This window comes from Argentina silus (assembly GCF_951799395.1).
Source record: "Argentina silus genome assembly, chromosome: 13".
NCBI classification, from domain to species: Eukaryota; Metazoa; Chordata; class Actinopteri; order Argentiniformes; family Argentinidae; genus Argentina; species Argentina silus.
This window is the reverse complement of record NC_139667.1, coordinates 16,768,505-16,788,277: the sequence shown is the minus strand read 5'-3', so window position 1 is coordinate 16,788,277 and position 19,773 is coordinate 16,768,505. Positions and strand designations below refer to the sequence as shown.

Genomic DNA, 19,773 nt, shown 5'->3' with positions numbered 1-19,773 from the left:
ATTGCAATGGTGGTCTACCTCAATGCTGCTGCTGCAGCAGACATAAGTTGTGAAGAGCTGCCAAAAGCCACCACAAGGTGGTGACAAGAGCTGTGAATGGTGGCACAAATAGAAGCGCCAATAACGCTTGATAACAACTGCAAAGTGGCCTATTATTCTTTGACCAAGCCGAAATGGGAGAGACAATACATTTTAGCAATGATGCAACAAATCTGTCCCATTTCTGCCGCTCTCAGGGGAAAGAACAGGGGAAAGAGAATGATATGAGGCACTGTATAAGCTAAAGAAAAACCTATGATGCCTACTGATAACACATATGAGCCTGTTCTTACTGATCATTAGCCTCCTCTTAGTCTCACCACTTGGTTTCAATAATCCATCACTGATTTAATTTCTCTGTCACAGCCATGAATTAGTGGCATGGGAGAAAAAAAATTGTGTCTGTCCAGCCTATCTACATTTCTGTTCACTCACAATCCCACTGAAACCCCAAAAGCTTAAACCTATCTTGCATGAACATTCCTAACTGTATTCTGTATCCCATAGAATAAAATCAAAGTAGTTTTTTTATTTAATTTGGTTGCATTTTCAAAGACGGCTCGTGATTATTCATGTCAGGTTTTACCCTGCTTGTCCACGCTGTTGTGTGCAGCACACATGGCAAAATGCGTGATGACTACAACAAAAAGTATGAGAGTAGATATATTTGGAAAAATACAAGTTGGTCCCTGTTAAGATAACTTGATATTCAAACAATTTCCACTCTTGTCCCTGTAATTCATGACCCGATCTGCTAATCAACTCTGTTTGCCCACATATAGGAGATATATTGTAATTCGTGCAAGGAGTTAATCTATCTAGCAAGCTGATTTAGCAAGGCTCTGCAATCATAAACTATTCCCTCTCTCATGTTTATTTTCATGATTACATTGAACTGTCATTTCTACCACAGAAGGATGGATTTTTTCAAACATGCCTCCACCTGGTGGTGGCTTTCAGCAGCACTTCACATGTCTTCACAACTACTACAGTATCTGCTGCAGTTGCAGCATTGAAGTAGTCCACCGCTGCGATGACAACATGTATATATTTAAACAGTGATCTACTGTATATGGCGAAACTGTTACGTAATTACGTAATAAAGAATTTGAAAATAACATTCCAAAACATCCCAACAGAGAAAATCACACCAGTTGTACATAATGGTGAAATCTATGTTTTCAAATATCATATTAATGTGTGTATCAAAAGAAAGTGGTTTATAACCTATAATCTCTCTCTTAAACCATCAGTAAATATAAATAGTGTTTAAGCTAATACACAATTTCTCTGACCCCTATTGGAAAGTGAGGTGACTTTTGCAGTACATTGCAATTGAGAACAAGGTTAAACTTACTTGCTCTAAACAACAGACCTGAGAACACAGCAATCACATTTAAACAGCTGTGAGTTTCAATTCTGTAGGTGCGTCTCTGTTGGGCTTAGAGGCCATGTCTATGTCAAACTAGATGATAGAGCAATAGCCCCCTAAGTCATCAAATGGCCTCACCCGAAACTGATTTAGTTGTCAGACCCAGTCTTTGGACTAAACTTCTTAATTTGTGCTTTCTCTGTTATTTGTATCATTTGGTAGACAGCATGATGTGTGTTAGAATAAACAAGCTCCAGTGTGTGACATAATGGTCAAACAATTCTTTACGTATTTTATGATTGAGACATACAATTTTATCAATTGTTATTCCATCTCTTTGATAATATAAAATACTTTCTCTCAAATTGTGTGATGTTTGAACTGTATGTTTGGATTTTTGTCCTCATTTTCATGACCCACCATCTTATTTATTTTATGACTACATGTGTCTAGCCTGAAAATATGGGTATAATGCACCAACTGAAGGGAAATGGTGCAATAGCAGCCCTCTTAGCTTTAGAGACCTCCTTCGAAGAATCAGATATGACTTATCTGTTTGAGATTACATTAGTGGAGCCCTACCACAAAGCCGTTCTACGTGAATGCCTGCCTGAGTCTAGCTGGATGCTTTCAGTGTGAACTATCAGATAGCCAGGTGGCATAATTGCAGCTTAATGGTTGTGTTTTAGTGATTTGAAACATTCAGGGTCCATGGTGGGGTGAGAGAAAAAAAAACAGCTGAAATATCAGCTGATCTCGAAAAACCTGCAAGCTATTAAAATGTGGCTATTTTTTAATTCAGCAATTATGCCAATTTTGTTTTTCTAAGGCTGTGGAATTGCATTTACCTAAAATAATGGTGCAATGGGCTTGGTTCTGTTCTGTGTTTTCTTGTAGCTTTCCCAAGGCTGTAGAGCACTTTGTTTCCTCACTGGCTGCCAAGAAAATGAGGAACATTTGTGCTTAAGAGTAAAACAGCGTGTAATGCACTGGGTGTCCAAGCCAGGGAGAAAATACAAATATTCATCTACTTTATTCATTTCCACACACGTTCTCATTCCATAATGCTTTATGGAAATAAAAATAGTATCGCCCCACTTGTCAGCACAGAGGTAATACATTTCTACATGTATGACTCACTGTATGTGGGAGCAAAATTACTGTAATTAATGGTATTTTCCCTTGCATACCTGTGTTTACTTTTTGTTTGTGGCTCTTGGTTACACATTATACAATACATACCCTCCCTTTTTGAGCTCTCATCTCTGAGCATATTCAGAGGCTCATATTCTAATTATATTCTTTGTTTTTTAACAGTTAGAGTACATTGGTAGTGGTTAAAGGTTCATTTTCTCATATCCTATGTTAGGATTACAGATTACAGTAGGATTATTTCCAAATCCAAACCTTTGGAGTATAAAAGCCAAAAGAAGAACAAAATGCTTCACTGTCCCAATAATTGCGAAGGGCACTGTGTTTACAATTCTATAAAATTAAAATGTCATTATTGCTTTACATTTGTGCTCATCTGCACTTGTCATAACCACCTCTGTTTATTCGCTTTATATTAGACCGCACATCTTGACAGTTGAAGTGTACATTTTTACTTTTACATAAAAAGCAGTTACTGAGTTACTGTGCTCAATTACATCCACCGATCTACAACTACAATTGATTAAATTGAAGAAATTGTGGTGTTTTTTTCTTTTTACCATATACCATGTAACACAAATTATATCAGTGAATATGTAATATTCAACATATAAGCCCTTCAAAATACAAAATGTGGTATTCTAATGATTCGTAAGTCCTGACTTAACACTTTTTCTTTTTGTCTTTTTTTTCCCGGCTGAGTGCTGAGGGTGTTAAGGAATGATTCATTGTTAAAACTTTAGCAAAAGCTTGAGTTCCATCGACTGGGAAATGAGGCCCTGGTTCATTTGAAGGGATTTTTCTGAACCCTGCTGCAATTAACTCCTATGTTCAATTAACTCTTAGGTTCCATTAACTGTTATGTTCGATTTGTATAGATAGAAGAGGCTGCATGCATGTAAGTCACCATAATCAAATAAAGAAAGAAATGTGGCTTGAATAAAACTTCTTTCTAGCCACAAACGGAAAGCAAGCCTTGTTACAAAAAAACAAAAAACAGTTCCTCTCAAGATTATCCATATGAACTTTGTAGGACAGCTTATCGTCCAACCATATACCTAGGTATTTATAGGAGGACACCTTTTTAATGGATGTGCCCCCAGACGTGAAAATGCTAATTTTCTCTGGCAGAGAGCAAGCTCTAGTGAAGGTCATGAATTTTGTTGTTGGAGCTCTGGTCTCAATCACCAATGCTAAATCTAGAATGGCATGATTGTTTTCTGATTGGATCTAAAGCATCTACAAAACTGTAACAAGTCCTATATACAGTGCCCTGCGTAAGTAATGGGACAGTGAAGCATTGTTTCTTCTTCAAGAGCCTTACGGTCGAGGGCAGTGCAGCTGCCGTACCAGGCGGTGATACAGCCAGTCAGGATACTTTCTGTGGTGCATCTGTAAAAGTTTGTAAGGGGGTCCATGCCAAGCCCTCAGCTCTATACTCCAAAAGTTTGGATTTGAATTCAAACAATTATGATGAGGTTAAAGTAGAGATTCTCAGCTTTTATTTGATGGCATGTGTACATATTGGTTTAACCATTTAAAAATGACAAAAATGTGTATACGTAGTCCCCCTATTTCAGGGCACCAAAAGTAATGGGACAATTGACTTGACAGGGGTTTCTGGTTAGTCAGGTGTGTTCCGTCACATCATTTATGCAGTAATAAGAGAGCTGTCAATGTCTTGTATTGATTATAGGCTTTGCATTTGGCTTTGGAGTCTGCTATTGATCTGTCAACATGTTCTGTCAACATGAGAACCAAAGAGGTGTCAATGAAATTCAAGGAAGCAGTTATTAGGCTTACCAAAAGTACACATACATGTATTCTCACTAGGTCTTGGTCTGGATCTTGGCACCCACAGTGCCCTGCATAAGTAATGGGACAGTGAAGCACCCAGCTTCCAGAGAAGAGACACCCGTATGTCGATGACATGTTGAGAACAATACCAAAAGTGGGCAGTCGAAGTGGGCAGTCAATGCGTAATGATGTGGATAATGAGACAAACAAACTCTTGTGTGTGTGTGCATGTGTCTGGTGTGCATGTGTCTTATGACATTTACCTTACAGTTATGAATGGCTTGCCCATTTCAACTGTAATGGCAATATCAGCAACATAGACAGACAGACTATAATTATTTGCATGATCAAAGCAATTACATGTGAATAGAAGCCCGCGAAGCGCTCACCCAGTCTGCCAAGAACAGACACGTACCCTTCATCACACCTATATTTCGAAATGTAGGCTCATTACATTTGTTTTAATCAAGCCATCATTTTGCTCTCAGTCTATTAGAACCACCATATTTTCTCCACCTGTGTGTGTATGGGCTACTGAAGCCTACGGGTATAAGTGTCTGATTGATAAGGGTACGATACCCATGCACAAGGAGACGGACAAATTCGCCCTGATTACAGACATTTGGAACACTTTCGTGAGTAACTCGATTGCTTGTTTTAAGCCAGGAAACAACACCAATATTTGTTTTGAATGTGGTTTGCATGGAGGAGCATAAGAGCCGACGGATTTGTCTGTGGACTTTACTGACACATTTGCATAAAGCGCATAGCCACTGAAAGAAGAAACGATCTTGTGAGAGATCCAGAAATTATTATTGTTGTAGTGTTTTTTTATGTTAGCTCAACAGAAACAGTATTTTGACAGCAAATGATTGGTAAGGCCGTGCTTAACATGCCTACGTATATTGACGAGCAGCCACTGCAGTAATTGCATATCACTCTTCAAAACAGAAAGACAAATGTAGGTAAATAAGTCAACATTAAAACATTACATCAGCTAACATGCCCCTCAGTATATACAGTACATTGGGGAATTGCTTTCGAAGTGCCTGTCGAACTGCCATTGATTTTTCCTTGCAGGTTCTAATTATGATATTGGCAATGTGAGAGAGAGAACTATACCCATACAATTACACAGGGGTTCCCAGATCTGTTGGAAGGCTACCAGTAGGGGGCGGACATGTAACTCCTAGCCTAAACACCAGGTCATGAGATGCCTACCTTTAAACTGTGGGCAATGTATCATTTCCGATCGCCACAGAATGGGCAAGGTGCAACACCTGAACGTACAATAATCATGTTGTCAGCAAAGGAAGCCACAACGCGTACCTGTCAATTGTTTGAGGAGCATGCAAGCGGTCTCAGTGAAGCAACATTGTGTTTTCTGATTAGACCAGGTGTATATTGCGTTTACATCCCTGCTTGTCAACCCAGGTGATTCATATTACCTGGTTGGCACTGCTGAGCAGGTCGTACCTGTCACATTTAGATCACTCTGGCTTGGAAAACTTGGGAAACTTACAAAGAGCTCAATAAACACAGTCCTCTCTCCATTATTCATTGCCAAGTAAACACTTAAGTAATACTCATTAGGTCATTACCACAACCACTTACATTTATAAAGCACAGTAAGAGAAAGCAAATAAATATCACATCTTATCTGAAAAAAGAGAGGAAAAGCTGGATACTTCCCTCTATGTAAAGTGAACTAGCTCGACTCGCTGGTATATCAATTTACCCAAGCTGCAAAAACATGAGGTGTTGACCTTGGAGAGAGAAAGAGCGGCAGAATCACATGTGTACTGTTGTGTCAAGACAACATGCCCCAAGCTATACTGTACTCATAGCTCAGTGTGTAGGAGTAGTCGCCTGAACATATGCACATAAACTCACCACAAGCAGACATTCACAAGTTAACAGACCACACCTACAACTGAATGCATTAGGTATATTAAATGGAAAGAGTTTAACAGGAATGTCATTGTGGTAGATTGGATATAGGAATATGATGGATCTTGATGGAGGTTGGTTGTCTGATGGTGTATCCAGGGGGAGGACTGGATATTCACAAGGGAGCCCTGGAGGTATCTGCTGTGTGGTGTCTGCTGTGTGTACGCAGCGTCCGCTTTGTGCGCCACAGAACCTCTAAAAGATTAGCAGGATTCCCTTAGATGTCTTTTGAGTAAGATGTATGATGGTGGAGACTGTTTGGGAGTTATCGCTGAGTAGTGTCTGCTTTGTACACCATGGAACCCTAAGGTGGCAAGACTCCCATGGAGGAGTTTTGTGAGCTGAGGGTTGAGTGAGCTTGTTTGAGGTCTTGAAGGTTGGAGCGTATATAGCTATAGTAGGCTTGTGATGATCGGCAGCCTAGGAGCTGGTTGGTGTTTGTATATGTAGCTGGTGGCATCTAGCGGCCACTAAGAAAAAAGTAAGAAGTTTGTTTGTTTGTTTATGTTCAGTATTGTTGTCTATTCCACCCTGGCACGAGCTGGTAACAAGACCTGGGGTGCCTCTGCGGACGGACAAGTTTAATTTATTTTGTGTTTTGTTTGTATATCTTTAGTTTGTTACCACTATAGGGGTGGAGTTTGAGGTGAGTTGAGGTGTGGTCTGTGTCCTGCCGAACATCAGTTATATTTAACTCCATTTACCACCCTTGAATACCTTTAAAGCAGGTGTGAATAAACTGAGGTGTCGCAACAGACATGGGTTTGATTTGCTTTCACAAGCCCAGAAATGTGAAATGAATATGCTTCACCAGCTACAGTTTCACAACACCTGGTACTCTGGTCCTGGATCGACCCCTCAGATTTTGAGGTTTTTCCCCACTTATGTACCCTGGTGGGAGGCCTCAATAACCATCTATGAAGGCAGGTGAATCACCATAGTAAGTGTAGTAGTCTGCAGTACCTCATGCCAACCTAAATACCATAATCTGCAAGGAGCTGATATAACTAACCAACTGCTGCTTACAGTGAGTCACCAGACTACTGTACTGTGTCTGTCATAGCAGCCAGTGTCAGGGAACGTTCATTCATCTTCTTCTAGCAGAGCTATTTTTAGGAGGAAGGGGAAAATAAAGGCAAACCTGGTATCTGACACTTTCATTGTTGCAGATGGCGAAAGTGGCAGGTTGCCCACCATTCAGTCCCTTGATGACATGACAATGTTTTATATGGCTCAACTGGGAATCTGAAAAAGTAGGAAAGTGTAATAAATGGCTTTTCCACTGTGCGCACTCTGCCAAGAAAGACACAGTTAACACAGTTAGGCAAAGCACCGCCAAGGGACTCCATATACGGTTTAATGCACCCACCCACTCTCCCACCATCAATATTCCATACCTCCCTTATTGTCTCATTTATAATGAATAGCTCTGTGAATCAAAATGAAAGCCTCTTGGTAAGCAATGATTTAGACCACCAGGGTCCACAACAGTGTTCGCTTAGCTCCTATATTGGCTCCATGGCCTATAAACCTGATTAACATCAGAACCAGAAGTGAGCTTGAAGGTCAGAGTGTTATTACGAAAAATGGCTACCACACTTTTGTTGGGTCTCACTTCCTCACACTGTGGCCAGACTGTTGCATGTGCAACGCATGAGATTAGCCTACTACAATCAGTCATCCTAAGGAGCACAGGAACATGCCCGCTGTTAAATTGTTTACATTTCCTGAAAATGACTCTGTTGGTAATAAGCTCTAATAGATGAGGAGAGAGGGAGAGATTTGGGGAGCGCTGTAGCTCCTGATGAAGCCCAGACTGACTGTATATTGCCTCATGATGGATTAGCCTGTTTGGTACAATTACAGCTCCCTAATTGTGCTTTGCGCTGTTCCTCTTGCTTTCATACTAACAAAATGCAGTGCGAACACTTGACATAAAGGACAACCCGAGGGAGACAGTCACACTGTCACAGAGTCGTTTGAACCCTTACAGTATGACAGTATGCAGGCCTGGGCAGTCCCATTCTTATTCAGTTCAGGAGCTAATTACAGTATAATTTACAAGTACTGGCAAGTTGTTCATATTCAATGGAGATTTATTTAGTATGGCAATCTAAGTCAAATAAATTATTTGACTGAGGGAGACACTTTTTATCAGCAAGACGGACGTTATAGAAGAAATATTTGTATTTCATAGTTTATTAGAAAATACAACTAAAGGCAATGTATGTTCTTTGATATTCAAGTCTCACAAAAATGAAGAATATTTCAGTAATACTTTCAAATTATATTAATGTTTGTGAGTATTGTATTTGAATATCTTAAGAATACCTTTTAAAAAACAACAATTTGAAAATAAAATGTGTATTTGTTTTGTCCACAATATTTGATGAAGAATCAGAAACTACAACCAGTTAGTTTAGTTAGTCAAAGTAGATGTCCATTAACAATTCACTGCAGATGATTCTCAACATAAATTGTGCATGTTGAATTAAAGGTGCATGTGGTTTCAACTCAACACAACAACATCATTGGCCATCTATAAACGGGTTGGTTGGAGAGGAAAAATGTGTACCTCCTATATACTAAGATAAGCAGTTGCATAGTCAAAATTGGCATATAAACAACTGAAATTTGAAAGAAATGTGCATAGTGAGCTTGCCTCAAGTCAGGGCAATTTAGGATTTCAGCCATAGTGCCCCAAATTTCTGAAAAGGTGTAACATTGTAACTGTAACATTCCAGTTACACTGGACAGCACTTAAAGGGCGAAATTACAAAAATCACATACATTGCCGTGCGTAAGTAATGGGACAGTGAAGCAATTTCCTGTATGTGCAAATATACTTGGCCAAATAAAATAATTCTGATTCAAATAAAAGAATTCTACACTCCAAAAGTTTGGATTTCACAATTACTATGAGGTTGAAGTAAAAATTATTTTATTTGATGGTATTTGTGCACATATTGGTCTCACCATTCAGAAATTACAACACTTTGTATGCATAGTCCCCCTATTTCAGGGTACTCAAAAGTGATAGGACAGATTCATCAAATGTCCAAATTAAGTACTCATGTTTAGTATTTGGTCGGCAATCCTTTGCATGCAATAACTGCCTGAAGTCTGCGACCCATTCACCCCACCAGACGCTGGGTATATTCTCTGTTGATGTTCTGCCAGCCCTATACTGCAGCCATCTTCAGTTATTCTTTGTTTTGAGGACATTTTGCCTCTCCTTCTCCTTCTTCTCCTCTTCAGCAAATTAAATGCATGTTCAATAGGATTTAAATCCTAGATTGACTTGGCCAGTCAACAACTTTCCAAATTTTGGTGCTGAAAAATTGTCTAGTTGCTATGGCAGTATGTTTTGGGTCATTGTCCTGCTGTATGATGAAATGCCGTCCAATGAGTTTGGAGGAATTTGTTTGTATTTGGGCTGACAATGTCTCTGGACACTTCAGAAAGATGAGATGAAGTGGTATACTGTGGATATTGGGCAGTTCCTTTTTTCTCTATACTTTACTCTTGTCATCACTCTGGTACATGTTTATCTTTGTCTCTTCAGTCCACATACCTTTTTCCAGAACTCTGCAGGCTCCTTTTTAGGTACTTTTTAGCAAACCGTAACCTGGCCATCTTGTTTTTGTGGCTAGCTAGTGGTTTGCACCTTGTAGTGTAGCCTCTGTAGTTCTGCTGGTGAAGTGTTCTGTAGATGGTAGTCTCTGACACAGTCATTCACTTCGATCAGGAGAGTGTTCCTGATCTGAGTGACAGTTGTTTTGGGGTTTTTCTTAATTATGGTGAGCATTCTTCGGTCATCCACTGTAGAAGTCATCCTTGGCCTACCAGTTTGCGATTTCTGAGCTCACCAGTGCTTTCCTTTTAATGATATCCAAACTGATAATTTTGGGAGGTTTAAGGTTTTGGCTATGTTTCTGATATTTCAGCCTAATAATGGCTTCCCTGACTTTCATTGACGTCTCTTTGGTCCTCATTTTGACAGATACCAATAGCATACTCCAAAGGCAAACGCAAAGCCTAGAATCATTTAGCATTTTTAAATAACACCAATGCAAGTCAATGGACCCTAATTTAGCATGTTTGAAATGTCATGCCCAATGATCATCTCAAAGTAATTTCAATCACGTAATTGAGTCTCTTCATAGAATTTGAGATGATTTGGGCATTTCAAACATGCTCATTTAGGGTCCATTGACTTGCATTGGGTTTTGATAAAACATGCTAAGAATTAGCTGCTATTTACAGTGCCCAGATAAACAGAACCAATGATTGTTGACTGAAGTTTGTGCTTGCCCATTGACTCATTTCAGAGTAAGGAACCAAATATGTGAGTTTGTAATTTGGGTGAACTATCCCTTCAAAACAAAGGTCCTGCTGCAATTCAATGAGATTGGGAGGGGAAACTAAAAACATTAGTCCTTATTCCAGTGAGATTAGATGTTTCTGACAGGTGTGGACACAAAAAAATGCCTTCAGAGGCAGGGATGCAATATGTTCAGATTTCTGTGTCACATTCACATTGCTTAAAAAGCAAACAGCTAAATAGTAAGGGAAAAGGAAATCCAGACATAATGTTTGGGAGGGCCTTGGCTTCAACACACAGGCAACAATGTGGACAACTAATGAAACATGACACCTCTAAAAGCACAAAGGAAGTTCACAAATGAGCACAGAGCAGCAGGTACAGTACAAGTTTGATGACACAATACCATAATACCAAAGTTCAGGGTTGAAACGTGAAACCTGATCAGAACCTGAAGTGTTGAAACATGAGTCTAGGCCCCAGACACTCAAGCATGGAAGCGTTGAAGCATCGCAATTGGTCATGGGCGTGAGGAGACGGACATTTGCCCTGGACGTCTCAGCAATAAGTGTTAACATCCAGAGTGAAGACAGGCCTATCACTATTCCCCCGCCTCCACACCGTGCATCGGCCTCCATTAATCAAAGCCTAGCCTTTGCCTGAGCCAGTGACACACTGGGACTCGAGTTGTCATCCAAGCCATACATTATGCCAGTTAAAGCTGTTTTTTATTAGCGGGAAGACAGATTGCTTTTTAACTGTATATTTTCTTCTCATGTGGGAAAGCATACGATAGATTGTAGGAATCACTGTTTGGTTGATAAGAAGGGACCGGAGCAGGCTTTAATTGCCTTTAATTCATTTTAATTAGTGGGCTTGCTTCAGCAAGTCCAACTATTGTTATTGCTCATTCTTATTATTCCAATTCTTCACATTTTTTGTAAGATCAATCTTTCCCCAGAGCTAGGAATAATGTAGCCTTAGCCTACATTTTCTGATTTGGATGAGAACTGTGTCATGCTGTTGCTACTTCTGTGAAGGTCTAAATAAAAAATTAAAAACCAACCAACTCTCTAGCCACTCCACTGAACTACCCACCTTACAACATTCTATCTAACTAACATTCTAACCCAACTGATTAACCTCCAAATGTTATCCCTGCTCTCATCGATCTATCTAACTACCCTGCTCTGTCTATCGATCTATCTATCAATTCATCCATCCAACCAACCAACCAAACCATCTTTAACTTTTCTGCTACCATAGTAAGACTTTCTAACTACCCAGCAAATCTATCTATCTGTTGAAACATCTTTAAACCATTCCCAATACCAAAATAAGTATAATTTCTTATGAAACTTATTTTTCTAGTTGAAAATATATTGTTTATTTCTTTAATTTGGCTATCTCCATAATAATGATATCACCGCCAGGTGCCTTACATGCAGCCATTGAAGAATTCCTATGACTTTTAAACATTGAACATCTAACAGATTTCATTACTATGAATAAATATCCAAATCAGTGTTTTGGCTGACTCTCTTGCAATGCTGTCAATGCAGCTACGCTCTGGCAACCGTGTCTGTGGCTTCTGGGTTAAGGTTTACTGCAACCTTGGGGTTATCCCTGGTCAACAACTACTGTGCCACTCTTTACTCTTTAGTTTGATGGACCTACAATATGCTCCAATGATAGGCTGAAGGAATGCATTCATCAGAAATTAATCTTTCTTACTTAACAATGCTCTGTTTGAAAAAAACTAATATCATTGCATTCTATTGCCATGGGTCAGTTCTGAGAATGGCCCTATTCCATGGGTTCCACAAGCTAAAAAAATGTTTAAATCATCTGCGGGCTCAGTCACAACTAAAATAAATAGCAAGTGCTTGCCCAAGTGTATGGATGGTGTTATACAAGGAAAGCAAAACAAGAGGTGCTGACAGAAAACTGCCTCCATTTTCATGTAAGTGATCCCAAGGTGATGGGACACCATGACATCATAACTCTTGTAGGCTCTAAGATGTGTGTAGCCAGCCCACTGGTTGAGTACCTGGCATTGTGTGTGAGTATGAGTGCATACTACATACACAGAGAAAGGAATCTGGATACTGTTTTGAGAAAAAAATACCTCTCAAATTAAACCAAGGTTTACCAGATTGCATTAACGAATGTATTGTTGCTGGGTTAGGTCCAATTCTAAAACTAAACCACATCAGGAGTCCCCAACCACATAAGAAATGTCTTGAGTAGCAGTGGTGGAAGTGATAGTGTGATGGCAGACCCGGGAACTTGAGGGCCTCTGAAGTGTTTGGCTTATTTTCTTAAGAACTTGATAACTGGAGAAAAAAGAGGCGGTGGGAATTGCTTAATTAAAGAAAAACTGAAAGCATGTAGTAGGCTAAGAGAAGTATACCGTAGTGTAGTGTATATTGTCTTGAACTTAAGGCCACAGATGCCTTTCACAAATGGGGTAGGGGTGAACTACATTAATCAGATGTGCTGCGATCATGTACAGGTATTTATTGCACTATACACCCTGTGAACTGTGTCGGTCTTGGACATCTCACTGCACCTAACCATTGTACATATAGTGCCTTGTGTAAGCAATGGGACAGTGAAACATTTGTTCTTATTTTTCCAAAAGTCTGGAAGTTAATATGAGGTTAAAGTATAGATTCTCAGCTTTTATGTGAGTGTATTTGTGTAAATATTGTTTTCACCATTTAGAAATGACAACATTTTGTATACATAGTCCCCCTATTTCAGGGCACCAAAAGTAATGGGACAATTGGCTTGCAGAACATTTATACAGGCATAAGAGAGCTGTCAAGGTCTAGTATTGATTCTAGGCTTTGTGTTTGCCTTTGGAGTCTGCTATTGGTATCTTGGCAGTGAATTGTGAGCTCCCCACCATGCCAACATGACGATAATCACCCATAATAATTTCCATATTTTTCGCCATAATAATCCATTTACACAGTCTACAGTTCTGTGCTGTTATTTATCTGCATCTTTTCAGCAACATTAAAAAAGTACTTCCGAGTCACAGAATTTTGTAGTAAGTAATACATAAAAAACTGTGATAACCTATATTTATTCATGTAAATCACCGTATTTAAAATATATATGGGCTTATAGTGCAAAAACTATTCTCAGCGTCACGGTAAATGTATTGGAGCAAATACTCAGAAGAGTCTGTAGAATCAATATATGCTGTCATATCATGGGGCACTGCATAATTGCATCTTTTGCTGACCTTTTACTCCGCCCATACCATTGGCCCCAATGCAAATCACTGTATACTAAATATATATTGGCTTATAGCAATACATTTACCACAGCGCCTAGAATCGTTTTTGCGCTACAAGCCAATATGTATCCCATGTACAGTGTATTACAGTGTATTGCATTGGGGGCTTAGAAGGGTGTGGAAAATATAGTGTTGATTGATGTACAACACAGTGCCCCTCCAAAACAAATTGTATTTGATTAGTAGAGACCCTAGTGAATATTTTCCACCCCAGTTTATTTGAGACAGGTAGGAACATTTTCTCTCTACAGTCCAATATGTATCCCATGTACAGTGTACAATGTACTGCACTTGAAGGAGGGGGTTGGATAAAATAGTGTTGTTGGATGTACAACACAGTCCCCCTCCAAAACTAATGAGAACCAGCAAATTAACAAGAATAATACCATCAAAATAATTATTTCTTATTTAATTTTTAAAATATGTATTAGCTATGTTCTTTACTTAGTATTATACGTAGTTAGTTCATATTATATTTTGTTTATATTTTTCCGCATGTAGTTATTCCTTTTTCACAGTATGCACTATTCAAAGCTGCAAAAGGATAATAATTTGATATCATACATATAGCGTTTTACCGAGGACTTAATTTGAAGGCAAAATACGAAAGCCGGAAGTCTTATTGTTGTTGCCGAATCGCTAATGCTGCTGCCATGACGCTAATCTGTTATTTTGAAGGTTGTCACCCGGAATCGTGACCCGAAAGTCATTCTTCCACTGGCATCCTTATTGATACAGATCTTCCACCATCAAGACTTCCGGTTTAGTTTTTCGCCTTTTTCGCGACTTCAAAATAAAAGCGTGAGTTAAACGATGAATGGAAAGTGATGGGATCACAATATTTTATTTTATTTTTGCTGAAATAAGGACAAAATATTGAACAGAAATTATATATAATTCGATAATTTCGAATTTTGATCTTTACAATTTACATATTGGTGCAATTACATGTAATTTTACACATGCCCATTTATTGTGTATTGTAAAGAATGGGACGCAAGGCAGGTAATGGGATGGTAGCTTTAGTATAGCATTGTAATAAAGGACACCGCACAACTGTGACATCCGCTGCTTCTACACACATCTTATTTACTATCTAATGCTGCCACCTACTGGCGTTAATCAGTATGAATGCAATATACCACACTATTATTATTATTATTATTATTATTATTATTATTATTATTATTATTATTATGGACTGTCCAGAAATATATTTCGATTATTTCAATTGGTACCAGTCTACTTGGCAACAATTCTAGAATATCGATCAAGTGAGTTTCAACCTATTATGTGCCCTATGCAGTTCAGATAGAGCACTCTGAGCAGGTTAGCCAGCAAAAAGCCATCAACATTTTGTATGGCACCGCTCATGGTTGAAACTCACTTGATCCATATTCTAGTGTTGCCGAGTAGACTGGTGCCAAAGATGAGTTGAAATAATCCAAACATATTTCTGTACAGTCCATTATTCTGGGGCAATACCATTTTATCAGGATAATTAGGATATTAGAACGATTACAAACCCTTCTGGGGGAATACCAAATATGATATGATGATGATTGAATATATATTTGTTAAGATAATTAGCATATTGTTTGTGTCTCCTTGATGCCTATTTACAATGTTTAAATAGTAAATTGAGTTTAATTTGGGCGTTCTTATGTTGAAGAAATCCTCATTTACATATATTTTCATTCACCGGAAGTAGGTGGGCGGAATTCCACTGTTAGAGCTCACTGAACACAGATACATGTCACGTGTTTTTGCGTCTTTTCTCAGCGTTGATGGAGCCACGAAATTAATCGAAATGATGCGTGGGAAAACTATAATAGTGACTGGTGCCAACAGTGGATTAGGGAAAGCTACAACAGTTGAGTTACTGAGGCGACAGGGTCGTGTCATTATGGCTTGTAGGGATATGAAGAGGGCGGAGGAGGCAGCTCGGGAGATCCGACTGGAGACAGATGCAGGAGAACTCCTGATTAAATACTTGGACCTCGCATCGCTGAAATCCGTGCACAGTTTCTGCCAAGATATTAACAAGGTACAGTGTTGATTGATAACTATGTGAGATAAGAGCGCTGAAACTTGACAACAATAAACGCTAGATACAACAGTTCACTTTAGCAGTTTGCTAACCAGTAGCCTCTACTTTAGACAAGCTAGCTAGCTAATTATGGCTTGCATATGCATGCTAGCTACTGTTTTGTAGAGGACTTTTCACCAAGGCCTATTTATAGTCTGTTAGTGTATTATTAGCCTCACATGTCACATTGTAGAAGTTCATGCAATGACATTGGCTTTATCTACAGGGGAACTATTATAATTGTTATTTTGCTAGTAGCTTCATAAGACACCATAATGACTTTCAGGAATAAATAGTTGACCTATTTCTGAGATATTATTAGCCTACATTTCCTATTTCCCATGGTTGCTTTTTGTTTGCAATGTTGCTCATGCCAGGAATAGAACTTAACCTGAATTACTAAATTAAATGAATAAAATCTTGGTTCTGTATTTATCATTGCCTTTTATTAAACTAGGATGAACCCAGGATTGACGTGTTGATCAACAACGCTGGGATCTACCAATGCCCCTACACTAAGACTGAGGATGGCTTTGAGATGCAGTTTGGGGTCAACCACCTTGGACACTTTCTCTTAACCTACCTTTTGCTGGAACTACTGAAACAGTCGGCACCCAGTCGCATTGTGGTGGTTTCCTCCAAACTCTACAAGTATGGTGAGGTCAATTTTGACGACTTGAACAGCGAGCGGAGCTATGACAAGGCTTTTGCCTATGGTCGTAGCAAGCTAGCCAATCTTCTCTTCACCTGTGAGCTGGCCCGCCGGCTGGGGGAGACAGGAGTCACAGTCAACGCCTTGACCCCGGGCATAGTCAGGACTAACCTGGGGAGGCATGTGCACATCCCCCTCTTGGCTAAACCCCTGTTCAACCTGGCCTCCTGGGCCTTCTTCAAGAGCCCTGAGGAGGGGGCCCAGACCTCAATATATCTGGCCTGCTCGCCTGACAGGAAGGGGGTCCAGGGGAAGTGCTTTGCAGACTGCCAGGAGCAGACACTTTTGCCTAAGGCTATAGACCAAGAGGTGGCCAGGAAACTGTGGGATATCAGTGAAGTCATGGTGGGCATAACCAAATGATAGAACAGGGTTTCCCCAACTCCAATCCTGAAAAGCTACTGTGCAGGCTTTTCTTACAGCTCATCACTAGTGTATATGCAAATGTTTTAAATGATCAACTTTTCATGGTCTTCAATCTTGACCACAAGGAATTGAATCAGGTGTGTTGATGCAGGACTGGAGTAAAAGCCTGCTCAGCAGCTCTACTGCAGACCCCTGGGATAGACAATACCTGCTGTTGCCAAGCTACGACAGGGAACTAGGATATGGTGTTTCCTGCCATATGGATTGTGGTTTTTCCTAAATATTTACCACCCAGGTGGCCCATCTTAGTTGACGTATGAGCTCCTGTTGAAGGTGTGTACACACATATAGCAAGTCAGATCTGAGCATGAAGAAGCAAAATCTGAGGACAAAGAAGGCCAGCAGCAGGCTGAGGAGGCAAAGCAGAGGAGAGGAAATTGATTAATTTGAAAGACTCCATATGAGAGAGTCAAGCATAATTAAGTTGTGTTGTAACTCCTGCCTCTATTTCATCATCATGCCACTATTGTGATTTTATATTTAATATTTAATGATTGGTTAGAGAGATTTTTAAACTTGTGTGTGATGCCAATGAATTTAACTAATTACTGATCATAAGTGATTTGTTAATAAAGACAACTTTGTTGTACAGTTGTCCTAATTTCAAACTGCTCTGTTCTTGAATAAAGTGGTAGACATTAGGGATGGACCCATCGATTGGACACTGATCAGAATTGGCAGATTTTTGTGCAACATATGAGGTCGGTGATCAGCTTTCCTTTCATTTGGCCAATACAGTGAACCAATCTATGACATGCACTGCTAGGCACTTGGTAGCAACATTTTTACACTACGCTTTGTTATTGATACTGTAATATTCTGAGGAGTTGTCTCGAAGCAGATCACATGGAAGCAAGAGAGAGAGCGTTTTGTCCCCCGCCTCAGCTGTGAGAGAACACGAGGGGAGGAGCTGCACACACTCACACACACAGAACCACAGAGTGCAGTAGAGAAGCGATATCTGTTCCCTTTTGCCTGTTTATCATTAACTTTTCTGAATTATGGATAATAAAGTTGATAAAGATGGAACAAATATTTGTTTTGCCAAGATAACACCAGTCACAGTTTCCAGCTAATGTTGCCAGTTGTTTTCCCCAAGGAAACTTATTTGCTGTCCAACATTTTTAAAGTTTTTTTTGTCTCTACTGTTGATCTGAACGGCTATAGCTCAAGCATTGACTGCGTTAACTGACTGAGTGGTTTGATAGATTCTCAATAATTTGCTTGACTATTATATCACTATATAGCTTATTTTAAATAGTGGTGAATTCAGTTCAGCATTCTTTTTGAAGAGGAGCCCAGATGTAATCTAAAGACATGTCTTTATGGCGGAAGATAGGCAGATAGGCCGTTCTAACATTGTTGGGAAGCTCATTCCACCACTGGGGCGCCAAGACAGAGAAGAGCCATGACGGAGCTGAGCGACCACTAGGTCTTCGTAGAGATGGAAGTGCCAAGTGGCTGGTCTTGGTTTCAAGATGGCGCCGTGGACGGCCGCCTTGGATTCAGCTGCTGCTCAACTTTGCCATTTGTTCTTTATTTTGGTGCTAATTGTAACCTTTTGTGTGCAGTATTTCTTAATACTTATTATGACCGCCAAGCACTTTTGGACATTAGATTGATTTCTACTTACCATAACTATGAACCTTCTATGAACTATGAACTATAACTATGTCCTCTAACAAGGACTAAGAAAGCTGAACATATTACACCGGTTCTCAGGTCTCTGCATTGGCTACCAGTATGTTATAGAATTGACTTCAAAATACTATTAATTCTTTATAAATCACTTAATGGTTTAGGGCCAATATACATCTCTGATTTGCTTCCACACTATGAACCTTCTAGACTTCTTAGGTCGTCAGGGACCGGTCTACTAACTGTTCCTAGAATGAAAACCAAACATGGTGAAGCAGTATTCAGTTATTATGCTACACATAGCTGGAATAAACTTAGATCAGCCCCAATTCTGGCTACTTTCAAAAATGGGCTAAAAACCTTTGTTTGCCTTTGCCTTTAATTGAAACTTAATTGCTGCTAATAATTGCACTCTGACTCTAAAATGCACTGTGACTTTTATTCTTTTTTATGTCTTTTATGCTTATTTATTTTGTATGCTCTTTCCTTTTTATCTATTTTACTTTGAGTTGCCTCTGTGTATTAAATGTGCTATATAAATAAATTTGCCTTACCTTCCGCATCTGGACCCTGATGTACCGCTGGCATCTGATACACATGTAATTCTGCCCGGCAAACGGCAGAGAGGGAGTAGAGCTGGTATTCTAGTAAGGCTGAGACGTTGTGAGAACTATCTCCCCCCCACAAGCGTTCTCCTTACCAATGTCCAATCACTGGGCAATAAATTGGACGAATTTAGAGAGAGGATAACCTTCCAATGGGACACAAGGGTTTGCAATGTCCTTATCTTCACCGAATCCTGCTCTCCCCATCCCCGATACCTGACGCAGCTATTCAACAGGATGGCTATTCAAGTCAGGACCAATGAGTTACAAACATTTGCAACTGATCATAATTAATGTGTACCTACAGTATAACATATACAATAAGGCACTCCAAGTAAGGAGTAGTGATCCAACATTGC

The 19,773-nt window shown here is 39.5% G+C and overlaps 1 protein-coding gene across 1 annotated transcript; it reads left to right on the top strand.

The window, feature by feature from the left end:
* Positions 1-15,719: 15,719 nt before the first annotated feature.
* rdh14a (retinol dehydrogenase 14a) lies at positions 15,720-17,779 on the top strand. The gene is made up of 2 exons (XM_083683195.1): positions 15,720-15,991; positions 16,491-17,779. The coding sequence occupies exons 1-2, from the start codon at positions 15,755-15,757 to the stop codon at positions 17,106-17,108; spliced, it is 855 nt and encodes a 284-aa protein (XP_083539321.1). The 5' UTR covers positions 15,720-15,754; the 3' UTR covers positions 17,109-17,779.
* Positions 17,780-19,773: the final 1,994 nt, after the last annotated feature.

Coding starts and splice junctions, on each gene's coding strand:
- rdh14a (XM_083683195.1), top strand. CDS start 15,755: ATGATGCGTGGGAAAACTATAATAGTGACTGGTGCCAACAGTGGATTA. Junction 15,992..16,490: donor TCTGCCAAGATATTAACAAG/GTACAGTGTTGA, acceptor TTATTAAACTAG/GATGAACCCAGGATTGACGT.